Source organism: Sinocyclocheilus rhinocerous, unplaced genomic scaffold (genome assembly GCF_001515625.1).
Source record: "Sinocyclocheilus rhinocerous isolate Xijiao unplaced genomic scaffold, SAMN03320098_v1.1 scaffold286, whole genome shotgun sequence".
In the NCBI taxonomy this organism is placed as follows: Eukaryota; Metazoa; Chordata; class Actinopteri; order Cypriniformes; family Cyprinidae; genus Sinocyclocheilus; species Sinocyclocheilus rhinocerous.
In genome coordinates this window covers 278,361-295,072 of record NW_015632405.1, presented here as the reverse complement: position 1 = coordinate 295,072, position 16,712 = coordinate 278,361, and the positions used below count along the sequence as shown (strand labels likewise).

The 16,712-nt window shown below is 37.4% G+C and overlaps 1 protein-coding gene across 1 annotated transcript in view; it reads right to left on the bottom strand.

Moving 5' to 3' along the window:
• ofcc1 (orofacial cleft 1 candidate 1) overlaps positions 1-16,712 on the bottom strand; it is a 78,369-nt gene that overhangs the window by 4,203 nt on the left and 57,454 nt on the right. The window contains exon 13 of the mRNA XM_016555138.1: positions 8,283-8,465. Coding sequence (XP_016410624.1) covers positions 8,283-8,465 — 183 coding nt within the window. The remainder of the gene's footprint in view (positions 1-8,282; positions 8,466-16,712) is intronic.

Below are 16,712 nucleotides of genomic sequence, written 5' to 3'. Positions count from 1 at the left end.
CCTCGGGCTCGTTTTTTTGGTTTGACGCGCCTCGTTAAAAACTGGCCGACCAATGAGTTTGGCGCTTTTGTTCACGTGCCTGGAGCTGCTGAAGTTACAGTAAAACACGACTTGGTGGCGCTCAAGCACAAAACGGTCTTGCCGAGCACACATTGATACCTAACGACGAAGAGGAAGTAAGCAGACCAAGAAGATGCATCGAGGCAAGATGAATGTAGAGCTGCTGGTCTCATTGGTGTCTGAACACAAAGGGCTTTATGACAAACCGCTACACGACTACAAAAATCTCGATAAGAGGGAGTTGTTATGGAGAGGAATTGCAGATCTAAATAGGATTCGATGTGTACCGGGGTATTTCTGTTTTTCATTAAACGCCATCTAATGTCAGGGACTGAATTTGCACGTTCACTCGGTTCATCGCCTGCGAAAATCGCTTGGGTATGAACACAAAAGGCGCATCGAAAAACGTCAGCGATAAGCGCGCGCGATAATCGTCCCGGTGTGTGCGAGGCTTAAGGTTGCTATGGAAAAATAGGCAAAAGAACATTAATATGCATGCCACAGATTTGAATGATCTAGCCCAGTTAAACGAAAAAAAGTTAATTATAACTATATTTTTTTCTGTTTTCAGTTGACCTCATGGCATATGAGACATAGGCAATCAAACATACAGAACAGTGATTATAAGCAGACACCAGAAGAGGAACCGAGGTCATTTGTCAATGATTCTAGCTGCAGGATTATTTTAAAGGTTAAATATTTCATATCCAGATGCTAATCTGGGTCAATGTGGCTTCAGTCAGCTGTCCTGAGCTCTGACTCATAAATGTGAGCTGAACAGAAAGAATTTAATAGAGGATCTAATACACTATTATCCAAATGAAGATATACATAAAATGTCACGATTTTTACCTCATTGCCCGCACTGACTGGGAGCAAATGATCACCGCAGGTTAGAAAAGAGGTCTTTGAAAAGGCTTTGGTTCAATAACACACAGAACTAATGATAAAGGGGTGACTGTGACAAGATGTCATACACACAAATATCAACTTGTGAATCAAAAGTTCAGTTACATAAATGGTTGTTTTCTCTAACAGTAGTGGTAGTAATTATTCATAGTTAGTAACCAAAAATCAGGACCTTTTGATAAATTCAACCTCTAAACTAAAACTCCAATATCAAAAACTGCACCAACATACATTACTCAAGAGTCTGTATAACATTATAAATGTAAATGTTGAACTTCTGGGCAAGGGCATTTAAAGGGATAGTCCACAAATTAAAATGTTGTCATCATTTATTCACACCCAAGTTGTTCCAAACCCTTATGACTTTCAGTTCCATCAGTTTAAAATCCAAATCTTCTGAACAAACACAAATGATGAACAGAGTTAATTCAGGATTTTCTCAACATATAAACACTGATCAACACACATACATAGATCACATCAAAAAATGGTAAATGGAAGCTCAACCGTACTTGCTTGACGCGTGAGAACAAACCTCGTTGGTTCTTGCACTTCAGGCATGCACACTTGAGCCTCTGATTAACATGTTGGATTTGCACTCTATATATGTGCATGTTTCGTGTACTATTCATCATATAAAGCAATCGTGTCTTGTCAGAAGGCTTGGATTAAACCACGTGATTTATATGGATTTTTTAAAGAGTCAAAATTTTTCAGTGAAGAGACAGAAAGAGAAAACACAGATTTCATTAAGAAAAAAAAATCATTTGTATTTCAAAGAAAGTCTTATGGGTTTAGAATGGCATGAGAGTAAATTAGGACAGAAAAAAATCCAACAAATGAAACTGCAGCTCAAGGGAGTTTCCATTCATTTTAATAGTATTATTATATAATTAGTATAATAGAAAAATAGTATTTTAACATTTTTGTATGATTGTGTGTTGTATATTACCTTTTACATTTTTGCTGTTTCATGAAATGTTTTACTGAGGAATGAAATGTTTGCTGAGGAGCTAATAATGCCAGCCAATCATTTAAATACAAAATGAATTGTAAGCAACTTTAGATGTTTATTAATGTTACATAACATGTTCAATGAGTGAAAAAAAAATTGAAAATGTTCAATTGATTTTCTGTAGTCAATTTAGAAGTTTTACTTGAAAATAAAAGTAGTCACAACTAGCCCTTGTCTCCACTATTCAAGACTTCTTTAACCCTGCAGTAGATAAAAACCAGCATCACTGTGTCACTCAAAACTAATATCTTTGTTTTTAGGCTAAAGTCACTAGCAGTCAATCGTTAGCACCTTTCAATACCAGATGACTGTCACACGGCGTCTATTTAAAGAGTTTGCTGCTTTCAAGGACAAACAAAGGACACACAGAAACACAAACAGCGCCGCATGCTCCGAAACCTCAAAAGCCACATGATAAAAACAGGCTGGCGTAAGTGAGTGTGTTTAATGCGTGCTGGGTGCTCATCAGCGGTTTTGCCGAGCATTAATAATTTGTGTGGAGGTAATACTCAAGCTGTTGGAGCTGTAGTTGTGCATTTTTAATGGAAGTTTTACAGAAGTGGCGGCAGGCTTCACATATGCTGCAGACGGCATATGGGAACGAGAGATGATGCAGCACAGTTGGCCAGAGAGCTGCTTTCTTAGGCCGCAAACACTTAAACGCTAGCCCGAGAGGAAAGACGCGCTCACGCACATAAACCTACTGCCGTTTTAGCACGCGCCCTAATGAATTCACACACGTTTATGTCCAATGCCATCTTGTTTCCACATATGAGGCGGATGTTGGCCCAATCGGAAATGAAAAAGTTATTGGTGCTGCATTCAAATCTGAGCTATTATCTGCCCCAATTTGTAGTTACTCAGAGAGCGGTAAACATCTGCTTAAGTAATGTTTGCTTTTAAAGCATCTATAACTTTAATAGAAGCTTCACGAGAGTGTCATAAAGTTGCCACAGAATTGCAACTGATTAAACCGCACTCTTTTCTGTAGCATGCTGACAAAGCTTTCTTCAGTGAAACCTAAATCCCCTGTAGTGATGGGTTTGTGCACAGAAATATATTTCGATCTAATCAACTTGGTGGTGCAATACAAATGTGTAAAAGCGTTTTACTCCTAAATAAATGATAAGAAGATGACTCCAGTCATATCGGTGTTCTAGAAAAAGCTGTTTATTTCAATTCAGCAGCAGATATTTTTATACAGTAGTTGTTTGACAGCTGAGTATACACAGTTCTTTACAGACTGATTGAAAACTCACTGTCAACGATGTGTGTTTTGTCGACTGATTAAAATGAAGGTGAATAGCTGTAGTTGTAGTCAAGGAAATGGATTTTATTGGTTATTCAAAAGATCATTAAAGTTCACAGAAGGAACTTCTATCTCTTATAACTTTTAGCTTGTCATCTAGATGCAAGATGTACAAACAAATATTAGATATATTGAGCGTTTCTTATAGGCCGTGATGGAAATTGGGTAAATATTCAAATCTTCAGATCATTTCAGTACAAATATTAAGTTAACTTAAGTAAAAAAAGTACAAATTTCCCAAAACAATAATATATTATATGGGAAAGTAATTTAAACGCCTGCTCTTATATTTTTCATATCCCAGTGTCCAACAGCTTGAGCTTTTCTGTGCCCCAGTATATATGCATGTGCGTATGTTTCTCTCTGTGTAAGCTGTAATTGTAAATCTTCTAGTCACTTTGTGTTCTAGACCTTTGGTTACTTCTATATGGATTTTCCGAACATTAAATTAAAATGTATTTATTTGTTAGATGTTTCATTATATATATTGCGAATTAGTTAGGGTGGTGTTGTAGGTTTGCAGTGCTGTCTGGGACAGTCTGGCATGGCTGTCGCCTGTGCCCTGGGGTGGGCGGCACTGATGCTATCAGCGTCTTTCGTGTGTCAGCCTGCCCATCGCCACACCCATCACACACTCCAGATATGGCCTGACACTTCCCTCTGCTGAGCCAGCCACAAACACAACACACAACCCCCTCCTAAAATAATCATAGTCACTTAGTGCTGAAGTACACATGAAATCAAAAATTACTTTCTTATTACACATTCTTTTTGTCCATAATTTATTGGTGCATGCTATTCAAATACTACTACTAATAATAATAATGTGTTTATGATTGACTATAATTTCATTTGTGACCTTGGTCCACAAAACCAGTCTCAATTTTTTTTAAATTGAGATTTATACATCAGCTGAAAGTTGAATAAATAAGCTTTACATTGATGTATGGTTTGTTAGGATACAGTAGGACAATATTTGGCTGAGATACAACTATTTGAATATCTGGAATCTGAGGGTGCAAAAAAATCTAAATATTGAGAAAATCGCCTGTAAAGTTGTCCAAATGAAGTTCTTAGCAATGCATATTACTAATCAAAAATGAACTGATATATTTATGATAGGAAATTTAACAAATATCTTCATGGAACATGATCTTTACTTAATACCCTAATGATTTTTTTGGCATAAAAGAAAAAACAATAATTTTGACCCATACAATGTATTGTTGGCTATTGCAACCAATATACCCGTGCGACTTATGACTGGTTTTGTGCTCCAGGGTCACATATAATAAATAAATAGATGATGATAGATAGATAGATAGATAGATAGATAGATAGATAGAGATATTTTTGTATACACTTCATATATTACATAGACTGCCTTCAAAAACAAAATAATTCTAAATTCTGCTGATTTTGAGCCAGTTGCTAATTTATGGTAGGTCTTAATCACAAAATCTTTGCAAAAGGGAAATTTAAAGTACTGGCATATGGAACCTGCATCTACAGTATATGTATGAGTTGTGATTGTGATGTGTGATTTACTGCATTTGAATGGCTGGTATACAGACTTTTGTCTTCCGAACATGGACAAAGTTCAGAAATTCTTGACAGCTTCTCAAGTCATTTGTTGTTTAGTATCATCACTGATGTATTTGTGGCTCTTCAGGGCCGCCCCTCAGACTGCTAAATATGCGCTACATTCTATGGTACTCTCATCAGTCACAAAACAACTCAGGACGCCATTAACCGACCGCACTGCCTGCAAGCGAGCCGTCGATGTGCACGCAGCATAAATCTGCTGTTTTTGACACGGAAGTTCTAAAATATTAATTTTGTTAGGATGATCCAGGTTGTTCTCAGGGGGGATGGGAGTTAATTCATGTGCTTGCAGTTGTTACCAAGCAGAATCAGTGGTACAAATGCCATCTTGTTTCCACATATGAGGCGGATGTTGGCCCAATCGGAAATGAAAAAGTTATTGGTGCTGCATTCAAATCTGAGCTATTATCTGCCCCAATTTGTAGTTACTCAGAGAGCGGTAAACATCTGCTTAAGTAATGTTTGCTTTTAAAGCATCTATAACTTTAATAGAAGCTTCACGAGAGTGTCATAAAGTTGCCACAGAATTGCAACTGATTAAACCGCACTCTTTTCTGTTGTATGCTGACAAAGCTTTCTTCAGTGAAACCTAAATCCCCTGTAGTGATGGGTTTGTGCACAGAAATATATTTCGATCTAATCAACTTGGTGGTGCAATACAAATGTGTAAAAGCGTTTTACTCCTAAATAAATGATAAGAAGATGACTCCAGTCATATCGGTGTTCTAGAAAAAGCTGTTTATTTCAATTCAGCAGCAGATATTTTTATACAGTAGTTGTTTGACAGCTGAGTATACACAGTTCTTTACAGACTGATTGAAAACTCACTGTCAACGATGTGTGTTTTGTCGACTGATTAAAATGAAGGTGAATAGCTGTAGTTGTAGTCAAGGAAATGGATTTTATTGGTTATTCAAAAGATCATTAAAGTTCACAGAAGGAACTTCTATCTCTTATAACTTTTAGCTTGTCATCTAGATGCAAGATGTACAAACAAATATTAGATATATTGAGCGTTTCTTATAGGCCGTGATGGAAATTGGGTAAATATTCAAATCTTCAGATCATTTCAGTACAAATATTAAGTTAACTTAAGTAAAAAAAGTACAAATTTCCCAAAACAATAATATATTATATGGGAAAGTAATTTAAACGCCTGCTCTTATATTTTTCATATCCCAGTGTCCAACAGCTTGAGCTTTTCTGTGCCCCAGTATATATGCATGTGCGTATGTTTCTCTCTGTGTAAGCTGTAATTGTAAATCTTCTAGTCACTTTGTGTTCTAGACCTTTGGTTACTTCTATATGGATTTTCCGAACATTAAATTAAAATGTATTTATTTGTTAGATGTTTCATTATATATATTGCGAATTAGTTAGGGTGGTGTTGTAGGTTTGCAGTGCTGTCTGGGACAGTCTGGCATGGCTGTTGCCTGTGCCCTGGGGTGGGCGGCACTGATGCTATCAGCGTCTTTCGTGTGTCAGCCTGCCCATCGCCACACCCATCACACACTCCAGATATGGCCTGACACTTCCCTCTGCTGAGCCAGCCACAAACACAACACACAACCCCCTCCTAAAATAATCATAGTCACTTAGTGCTGAAGTACACATGAAATCAAAAATTACTTTCTTATTACACATTCTTTTTGTCCATAATTTATTGGTGCATGCTATTCAAATACTACTACTAATAATAATAATGTGTTTATGATTGACTATAATTTCATTTGTGACCTTGGTCCACAAAACCAGTCTCAATTTTTTTTAAATTGAGATTTATACATCAGCTGAAAGTTGAATAAATAAGCTTTACATTGATGTATGGTTTGTTAGGATACAGTAGGACAATATTTGGCTGAGATACAACTATTTGAATATCTGGAATCTGAGGGTGCAAAAAAATCTAAATATTGAGAAAATCGCCTGTAAAGTTGTCCAAATGAAGTTCTTAGCAATGCATATTACTAATCAAAAATGAACTGATATATTTATGATAGGAAATTTAACAAATATCTTCATGGAACATGATCTTTACTTAATACCCTAATGATTTTTTTGGCATAAAAGAAAAAACAATAATTTTGACCCATACAATGTATTGTTGGCTATTGCAACCAATATACCCGTGCGACTTATGACTGGTTTTGTGCTCCAGGGTCACATATAATAAATAAATAGATGATGATAGATAGATAGATAGATAGATAGATAGATAGATAGAGATATTTTTGTATACACTTCATATATTACATAGACTGCCTTCAAAAACAAAATAATTCTAAATTCTGCTGATTTTGAGCCAGTTGCTAATTTATGGTAGGTCTTAATCACAAAATCTTTGCAAAAGGGAAATTTAAAGTACTGGCATATGGAACCTGCATCTACAGTATATGTATGAGTTGTGATTGTGATGTGTGATTTACTGCATTTGAATGGCTGGTATACAGACTTTTGTCTTCCGAACATGGACAAAGTTCAGAAATTCTTGACAGCTTCTCAAGTCATTTGTTGTTTAGTATCATCACTGATGTATTTGTGGCTCTTCAGGGCCGCCCCTCAGACTGCTAAATATGCGCTACATTCTATTGTACTCTCATCAGTCACAAAACAACTCAGGACGCCATTAACCGACCGCACTGCCTGCAAGCGAGCCGTCGATGTGCACGCAGCATAAATCTGCTGTTTTTGACACGGAAGTTCTAAAATATTAATTTTGTTAGGATGATCCAGGTTGTTCTCAGGGGGGATGGGAGTTAATTCATGTGCTTGCAGTTGTTACCAAGCAGAATCAGTGGTACATTTAATTAGACAGCAATCTGGATGGCAGTCTGCGCCCTGCTGTTCTTCTGCGTTTAATAACGTGTGAAGCCATGGGCGGAGGTTAGCGAATATATCCCACTATAGATTCCTAGATTAACCAAAGGAAGAAAGAATTAGCACCTAGTCCAGGTGTGAGGGATACAATCATGAGAGAAATGCACTGACTGCCTGTGGTGAAGGTGACAATACTCCCTTCTTTACACTCTTTAGCTGTGTTCCAAAACCTAGGGAGCAGTTTTAGGCACCATTAGGCAGGTAAAAAGTAACATGCTGCCTTTAAAGATCATTTTGGCTAAAACATAAGGCAGCATGTATGTATTCTTCATAGGTAAGGCAACACCAGAATGTATCAAAATTAAAAAGTCAAAATTAAAAATTCAGTTTTTTCCCCCCTGAATTGTGTTGTTAGCTTAGCAGCATGCTAATGTCAGGTTCTATTGAAATCAATTGTGAGTGGATTTTTGTGTGAACTTCACTTGAGGAGCCCCATTTTTGTTGTGTGCATATAAAGTATTCAGAGTAATTTTTTTAAATTTAGGATTCTGCATAGAAGATGCCCACCTCTATAATGGCTCCATCAGGTTGTCTCAGGAAGTGTCTGTAATGATGGCGCAGGCCGCTCAAGTGCAGTGTGTAGATGGATAAATGGGTGCTGGTCTCACATCCGGTATTGGGCGTGCCCGAAGGTGGTGCCAATCCTACCACAGGCTCCTCCTCCGTCCAGATGTAGTCATACACTGCCACCTATTGAGACACATACACCCCCCCACATATACACACCTTGTTAGAGACAACTCAAGTATTTAAACAGTATTGCAATACTAAGTACTAAAACAATTTGCTACGTGAGTCACTGTTAATGAAAACTCACACGTGAAAACTTGCGCACATGCTCTACAGAAAGTGCATACGAATGATTTGGGCCAAAAACAACACTGGACCCCACAAACTTTCACTGTAGAGCATTTTTCAAAATATCTTCTTTTGCCTTCCTTTGAAGAAAGAAAATGATTCTAATTATTCTAATGCCATGAGAGTAAGTAAATGTTTAGTTCCGCATTTTTTTTAATTATTCAGATTTTTTTCTGCACACTAACTACACACAGGTGGATTCCAAAACGTTTTCATTTCAGTAGTTTTCTGAAAGACAATTTGAATAAAAAAATCAAAAAGTGTAAGGGTGCCATTATTTTTGCCATGTCTGTAAATCAATGCAGAAACCAGAAAATGCCGAAAACTGTTTTATTTATTAATTTAAATGAAACTACTTCTAAAAAATATTTTTTAAACTGCTTTGCATCAAAAATTATCAAAAATTTGGTTTTGTAATTCAATAAATTTTACTGGTATGCTAACGCAAATAAATTAAAATAGACACTATGACCACGCGTTCACGTAGCAGCATGTGTTTGTGTGTGTGTGTTCAGATCAAGGGTGTATCTGAGTGCAACTGCATGCTTGCACGAATGCTTACCCTAACACAATTACCTGCCCTACCTGCGGCCACAGTTCAGCGCTCACTGAGATGAATGCAAACCCAGATAGTTGACAGTAATGGTCTGTAATTTACAGCTGTGCTTGTGAGGTGATGAGCTCTGGCTGAGAGACGCAGGAATGCAGCGTGTCAGGTTTCTGCATGACTCACGCAGCCTCTGACCCTGACACGACACTAACACACACCAGCCTACAATAACCTGCTTCAGCCTAATCCTTAAACGACGGAAAGGAAAAACAAAGAAACTAGTGGCCCGTATCACTCATTAATACTAGTGTTAAGGGCTATGCTTGGAATAGCATGCTATTTGTTCTATTTTTGCACGGTATGTAAATTTTCTTTATGCATGGACTACTCAGAAGACCTACTACTTTACTACAGTCTGCTCAACTTGACCTTGCATTTACAGCTGTATGAATGAAACCAGAAATGGTTATCAACCTCAACATGCATTCTGCTCACTTTTTCCATGCTTCAGGTCTTATTGTGTACAAAAGAAGATGACATGATTTAAAATTATCAAAATGTGTTCATGACTTTTCTTCTTTATGTATTTTATATATGCATAATATTGTTTATCGTTGCATACAACATTCTGTTTCACATACTGTACTATTTTTTAACAAATTGCAGTCAGTGGACAATGTATATTACACACTATGCAGGAAACAGTATGCTAGTGTTTCATTCAGAACATAGGCAGAGCTTTGAACATCAAAGGCTCATGGGAGATTACAACAGAGACAAATATAGCAATTAATTACTCATTTCTGTTACTAAAAGCATCAGTATGTGTGTTTTAAATAGTGTGCAGGTGTTTCTGAGTGTGAGTAAAAACAATAGAGAATATGACTATGAAACAGATGAAGGAGTAAACAAACTTGCCACAAAGCGTCTTTCTGTCAGGGTTCACAGTTCTGAGGTAATACTATGCTCTCTCCTTCAGTCTCAGTATTAATCATCATCATGCTTTTGGGGCGAGCAGGAAGGTGATGTAATGTGATGTATGTGTGCTCAAAATAAAACAAGAAAAAAAAAAAAAAAAAAAAAAAAAAAAAAAAAAGGGAAAATACAAGATAAAAAAAAAAAAACACATGTTGTGATTAAATCATATCTTAAGTGTCTCAGCAGGTCTGATGTCATGAGGGATGGCTCTGATCCAAGTATACGGGTCCCTTGTGTGTGTTGTACCTGTAATGCACTGCCCTGCTCTATTAGAGGAACACAGGAGACAAGCAGAGCGTGTAACATGCTATATAGGTCATGGATCTCAGATGCATTGGTGTGTGAAGATCACAGCGCCTCTCACCCAACTGGGCCAGCTTCACACCAGTGTCAGCACTGCTATACACACCCCCTCTGACCTCAAACACACACACACACACATGCACACTATACATATACTCATCATTTCTCAAACATATGTGTGAATGCGCTGTCACAGCATGTTATGTGCAAAGACTCACCATTTATTTTAGGTCTGAATGTATTACCATGGTGTTGTGGACATGTACATTGGAGTATCATGAAAATACTGTGGTACATGAATATCATTTAGAACTATATAATATATCAAAGAGCCACAATACTACCTTCTAATGCTATCAAAAAAAAGGCGAGAGAGTCTTGAATAACCCTGAAATGAATTATTTACATGTAATTTTATATATTGTATATGCACATGTAAGATGTGTCTATGTGAGGAAAAATAAAGTGATATGGTAGGGATGAAATATTTTTTGTTGACCATGTCAACTAGATGAGCACCAGATACAGATCCCCTCCAAAGACCTCATCACCTGACGGCCATCGGGGCAAGACCACAGAAACCAGATGAGTCCTCTGCACAATCTGACTTTGTTGCAACCTAGAATTAAACTGCTGGTTTCGTCTGGCCAGAGGAAAACGGCACACTATTTCGACACACTATTTCCCTGTGTAATACTGTAAAGCTGCTTTGACACAATCTGCATTGAAAAAACACTATATAAATAATGGTGACTTGACTTTCATATGGGTATTTTGGCATGGGTTTTTGTATTTCTATTTGAATGGGTTTGTGGTTAAATGCCTGAAATAAGGTCTGTGGTTAACACAAGCTCAAGATATGTTCACATATTATTCTATGATATATCATAGAATCAGTATTACCCCCTTGTGATTTTTTAAGCTTTTACTTGTCTTGAAAAATGCAGTTGCTAACAAGTGGCTAAATGAGACTATACAGAGGCTGCTGGGGACATTAAACATAATCATGTCTTTTCCCGCTTTTATAGCCTCACTGTTTATAATTGCACTTTTGCAAACTATTCTACACTATTTAGCTCTTTCTTCTGGTGATTGTATTTAGGCTTCAAAATTCATAAAAGTTGTGTTCATTTGCGAAGATTATCATGATGAATAAAACGTGTAGGAATCATAAGCTTTTCTTGGCCATGTGATCTTATTTCCTGCAATAATCCAAAATGGAAAAATCCTATTGGGTTTTTTTGTCAAGGAAACCAAGGTGCAGCACTCTACAGTGGACTTTTTTGGCTAATAAAGAACAATGAAAACTCAGTCCAGCAGGTCTGGATGACCAACAAGATGAATGCAGAGAAGAAAACAGGACCTCATCCTCTGAGACTGGAAACACTTTGAGGGGCGTTTGGAAGAAGTCAGCAGGCTCAGACAGGCCTGAATTCAGATTACCACATGACTCACTTTCTCTCTGTTTCCCTTTTTCCCCTCTTTTAGCAGGAAGTTTTTCAGGCAACAGCCGAGTTTATAAACTCAAGGTGACCCCTTAATTGGCTCTGTAATTACGACTCCTCTGGAAAAACATAGGTCTTGTCAGGCAGGGTCAGAGCGAAGGAGAACTTTAATTTCACTGTGTACCCACGTCTTGATTTTCCAACTACTTAAGACTGTTGGCTAAACACAGGTCGTGCTGGTAGGTCGGAAATTGAGAGTCATTACTGCACGTAATTAGACACTTCTTAAATACAGAGTGCCTGGAGAGAAGGTCCACACTGAGCATTGTCACAGGACACATCAAACGTCATCGGAACGACATGAGCGAGCAAATTGCAAACACTCAAAGTCTGTTCTCTTAACGATTCATGTGTGGTCTGGACAGATACTGAAGACTCTGTTGTTTAGCGCTTCGTATGCCGTGCCGTTTCAAGTGTCTCCGCGGCTCTTTGTCGCTTTAGCAACATCTCATCTTGGTTGTTCACACTCAGTGTGGTTAATCTGCATGTGTAATTCCACTGTCAGAAATCACAAAGTCTGTATTCTGAGCGTTTCACGCATTGCATCATGGTTATTCTTTTGAACCTTTTCTTAAACGTGAGAATACTTGGCGGACGCTTCTCTCCAGCACCGTCTTCGCGCTGGCGGTAAGTGCTTGACTCAGACTCAATGCCTGGCTGTTCTCAGGGAAACCATCTGTGGGTTAAGCAGATAGCATTCAAGTGAGCTAACCTAATTCTAACCAATCAAGCTTCGATTTATTGTGGACGTCTGTATTCAGAAATCTGATAGAGTCCATATCAGTCTCTTTATTTGAATCTGGAGAGACAGCCATTGCTTCTTTGAGGACTATAAACATCAAACCATGTCTCCCAGCCACAACATAAATTCAGATTTTGCAGGCGTTACGGCAAACGGACAGACAGACGGGGGTCCAGGAAGTGAAAATACGGACTGGTGCTCCATTCCACTCCAAATGAGCCTGTGCCTGTGCCCAAGCAAATGAGATTACACATCTCCATATTTGTAAAAATGGATATCTGAAATTTGATAAGTGCATTATTTAAGTGCGGGTGCCTCCTCACGACAACCCTAATATGCTGGCCAGCATGTACGAAAGCTGCTGTTTAATGGAATAATAACTGCAGTGCCAAGTCAGAGTCAGATGAGAGCAGCTTTTTAAATACTGACATAAAAGGGCCAAATTTATTCAGCGATTTCAAACGGACCCAAATGTTCTTGTGTAAAACAAAATGCAACTGCTAATTATACTGTAAAAAGTACATATCTAAAGGGTGAATAAAACGTCTAAGAATAAAATAAAAGGCAACAAATAAAACCCACAGGTTATAAACATGTAAGCATGCAAAGGGAATGCTCTATGTTGCAGTCTTCCACATCTTTCTTTAATTTTTTGAGCAATTGGGCATTTTAAGAAATTATTGCATTTTATTTTATTTTTTTCATTTCTGCAGACCTGATAAATGCCCAAATTTGCATCAGCACACTCTTGAGTTCCGACTGAGCATTTGATGGATAGATGGATATCTTGAGCATTTATTTATTTATTTAGCATGATTGAGCATAGCCCTTTACCCCCTTTTACCCACCTTCAATCAATGACTTTATATTGTTCTTTGACAGTGTAAACCCTAGTGTGTGAACTGCATTGCAACATGACTCTGAACAAAAAATGTGTTGTTTATTATTATTCATTTAACACCAAATGCAATCAATAAATAGTATTGTTTTACCCAAAATTAGGGTGTGCTGTATACTTTAGAAGTTTAATAGAATATGCCTTTGTTAGCTTAGCAATATGCTAATGTCTAAATTCATCAAGTCAAGTCATGTCACATTTTAAGTGCTATTTGTATGGCATGCAAAGTTGCCATGTACCATTTTTATTCCTTCCTTTAAGATGAAGCATTAGACAGTAAGGTTTAGTTTTGCTCTTGTATGTTGGTTTGCCTTTGGGACTAATTTGTTTTCAATCTCTCTCCTCCTCTTGTTTAAGTGCATTGGGATGATAAATAATACAGCACAGGCATATCATAATACATACAATGTTAATATATATTTCAATCTGTTTATCATCTCCAGATCTAGCTTTAATGGTCACACACAGTAAAAGCATCTGTTGAGGGAGTAACTAACAACAAACAACACATTCTGAAATTATCTACATTTCTCCTCTTCCCTAGTTTGCTTCCTAATCTAGTTGTCTAATAAACCTGGCATTGTTTATTACAAATATTGTTAGCTCTTTAACAAATTGCTTTGTTTCCTTCTCTTTTAAAAGTTGCTTCAAATAAAAACTAAAAACGTAAATGCATAAATGTAAATTATTCTTTAGCAGTATTTTATATAACTTATTTTGTTCAATTTTTTAAGCTGTCACTCTAATTGAGAACCTCACTGTTTTGGGGCTTTATAAATACTGCTCTCATTACAAACACAGTGAATTTCTTTAAATTATAACTAGCTTGTATCTTGGCAAACTCACAGCACAGGTTCAAAGTAACTTCCCCAGCACAGATTTTTAGCTTTCCCCACCACAAGTACCTCTGCTGTTTTCTTCTCGTATTTTCAAGACAAAACACCACTGACCTTCGTCTCGCGATCTACCCACCCTTCTCCCTAAGAGCGGTTTATATATAGTGCCGCTCCACCGCTGGAATCTGCAGCTTCTCAGTTCTGTCCCACTTGGCTTTAATTTACAGTGGGAAAATAATTAGAATTTCACTTTTGCGAAGAGTGGAGTGAAAATGTAAACAATGCTTCCCTGCGGGCGAGTGCTTCATCAAGTTGACAGGTGCATTTGAATGAGCCTGTGCGTGTGTGTGTGTGTGTGTGTGTGTGTGTGTGTGTGGCGGACAGCCTGGGTTATTTATGTGGCAGTTGCACATGGCAGGCCTGGTACAGTATGATGTGATGGGCAGATTACAGCAGAAGATCATGGGAGAGAGTAAAGCGGAGCTGCAGCTGGGGTTTAAACAGTAGGGTGAATGTGGGGCCAGTGAGGGCATCCAGGGGCCATGATACTGATATACTGGGTTAAGCTGTTCTACAAAAACAGAAAAGTGGATGTTGAGCTGTATAGCTCTTTTACGCAAACTAGTGAGCTGCCCACTTATTCGGGATTTTTAGTTATATTAGGTACACACAGATGTGAAGCCTGGAGTGGTAGGCACCAATATGCTATGTTCTAATATTTTATAAAATACTAACTTTGGCCCAGATTTTACAAAGTGCATGTATCCTTTGGAGAGAAAGCAATCCCAGAATGCACTGTAATGAGCTCAGTGAAAAATACCACAATTATTAAAACTACAACAACTACTACTACTAATTCATTACTGAAATAGTACAACATTGCTAAAATTGTAATATACTAGTTACATCGAATGAAACAATTAACTATTTACTCAATTTGTGTGTTCTGTCTCATGTTTGTTGCTAAACTATCAAATTTTTAGTTTTGCAACATGTGCTAACTAATCTTACGAAATGATACCTTGGTAAACAGCTGCCATGTAGAAACAGACATACATACATTATATGTATACTGTATATGTGTGTGTGTGTGTGTGTGTGTGTGCAATTCACATTTATATGTACAGAGTATATACAGTATATACCATATATATGTATATATATATATATATATATATATAGAGAGAGAGAGAGAGAGAGAGATAGATAGATAGATGATAGAATAAAGATACATGAAGATGAGCTTCAAAAACAGCATATACCATCGATTAATTATGGAAGTCCATTTCTGCCACAGGATTAAAAACAATTTAATTGCACATTTTTATCTCACATTTATGACTTTTTTCCTCAAAATCACCAGATGAAATGTCAGAATTACCTGATATAAACTCAGAATTCTGAATTTTCCCCCCTCACAATTTTGAAGTTTTCATGTCACAATTCAGAGTTTATATCTCACAAGTCAAGAGTTAATGTCTTACAAATCTGAGTTATAAAGTCAGAATTGTGAGTCAAAAACTTGGAATTCTTAGAAAAAAAAAAAGTCAGAATCAGTAGGTCTATAAGTTATTGTAGTATTGAATCAGTCCAAATCACCCCATGGGAATACTTCCAAAACCTGAATGCTTCTCTCTATGCAGAACTATTATATTGATTCCTTGTGATTTCTCTGAATGGGTTTCTCTGGCTGCATGTTCATAGATGTGCATTATTACCGCACGCATGGTGGAGCATGTTGTTTGTAATTAGGGCAACATGAATCTGCAGTGCTCGAGCATGATTTGGCTGTGGAATGGTTTTATATCTGCCCTACTGCTCCCACAGTCTTGACAAACAACTGCTGAACATCAGAACGGACAAAATGAGTCATCTCAAGATCATTTGTATTGTTTATTTATTGCTTGTTAGCAGTGGACAGAGTGAGCGCTCTTCTGACAGCACAACTAATTTACCTCAATGAACCAATGCTAATGTAACGCCAATCTACTGTGATGTGTGCTTGACTGAAACTGGGCTGGTAGAGAGATTTATAAACTAAACAGGCATGAATATTTAACTTCAGACTCCAAGCAGAGACAGATAAAGAGGAGATAGTATCTGAGCTCAGGATAATCTGCTTCATGCATCTGCATAATTCACTGTTACTAATCTGCTTTTATAAATGCTTAAAAAGCCAATTTAATCCATAAACAACTCCGGAAAGGAAACAGCGACTTGCATGAAGCACTAATGCCTGGAAGTGAAACTTTTTCGAGGTTTGTTTG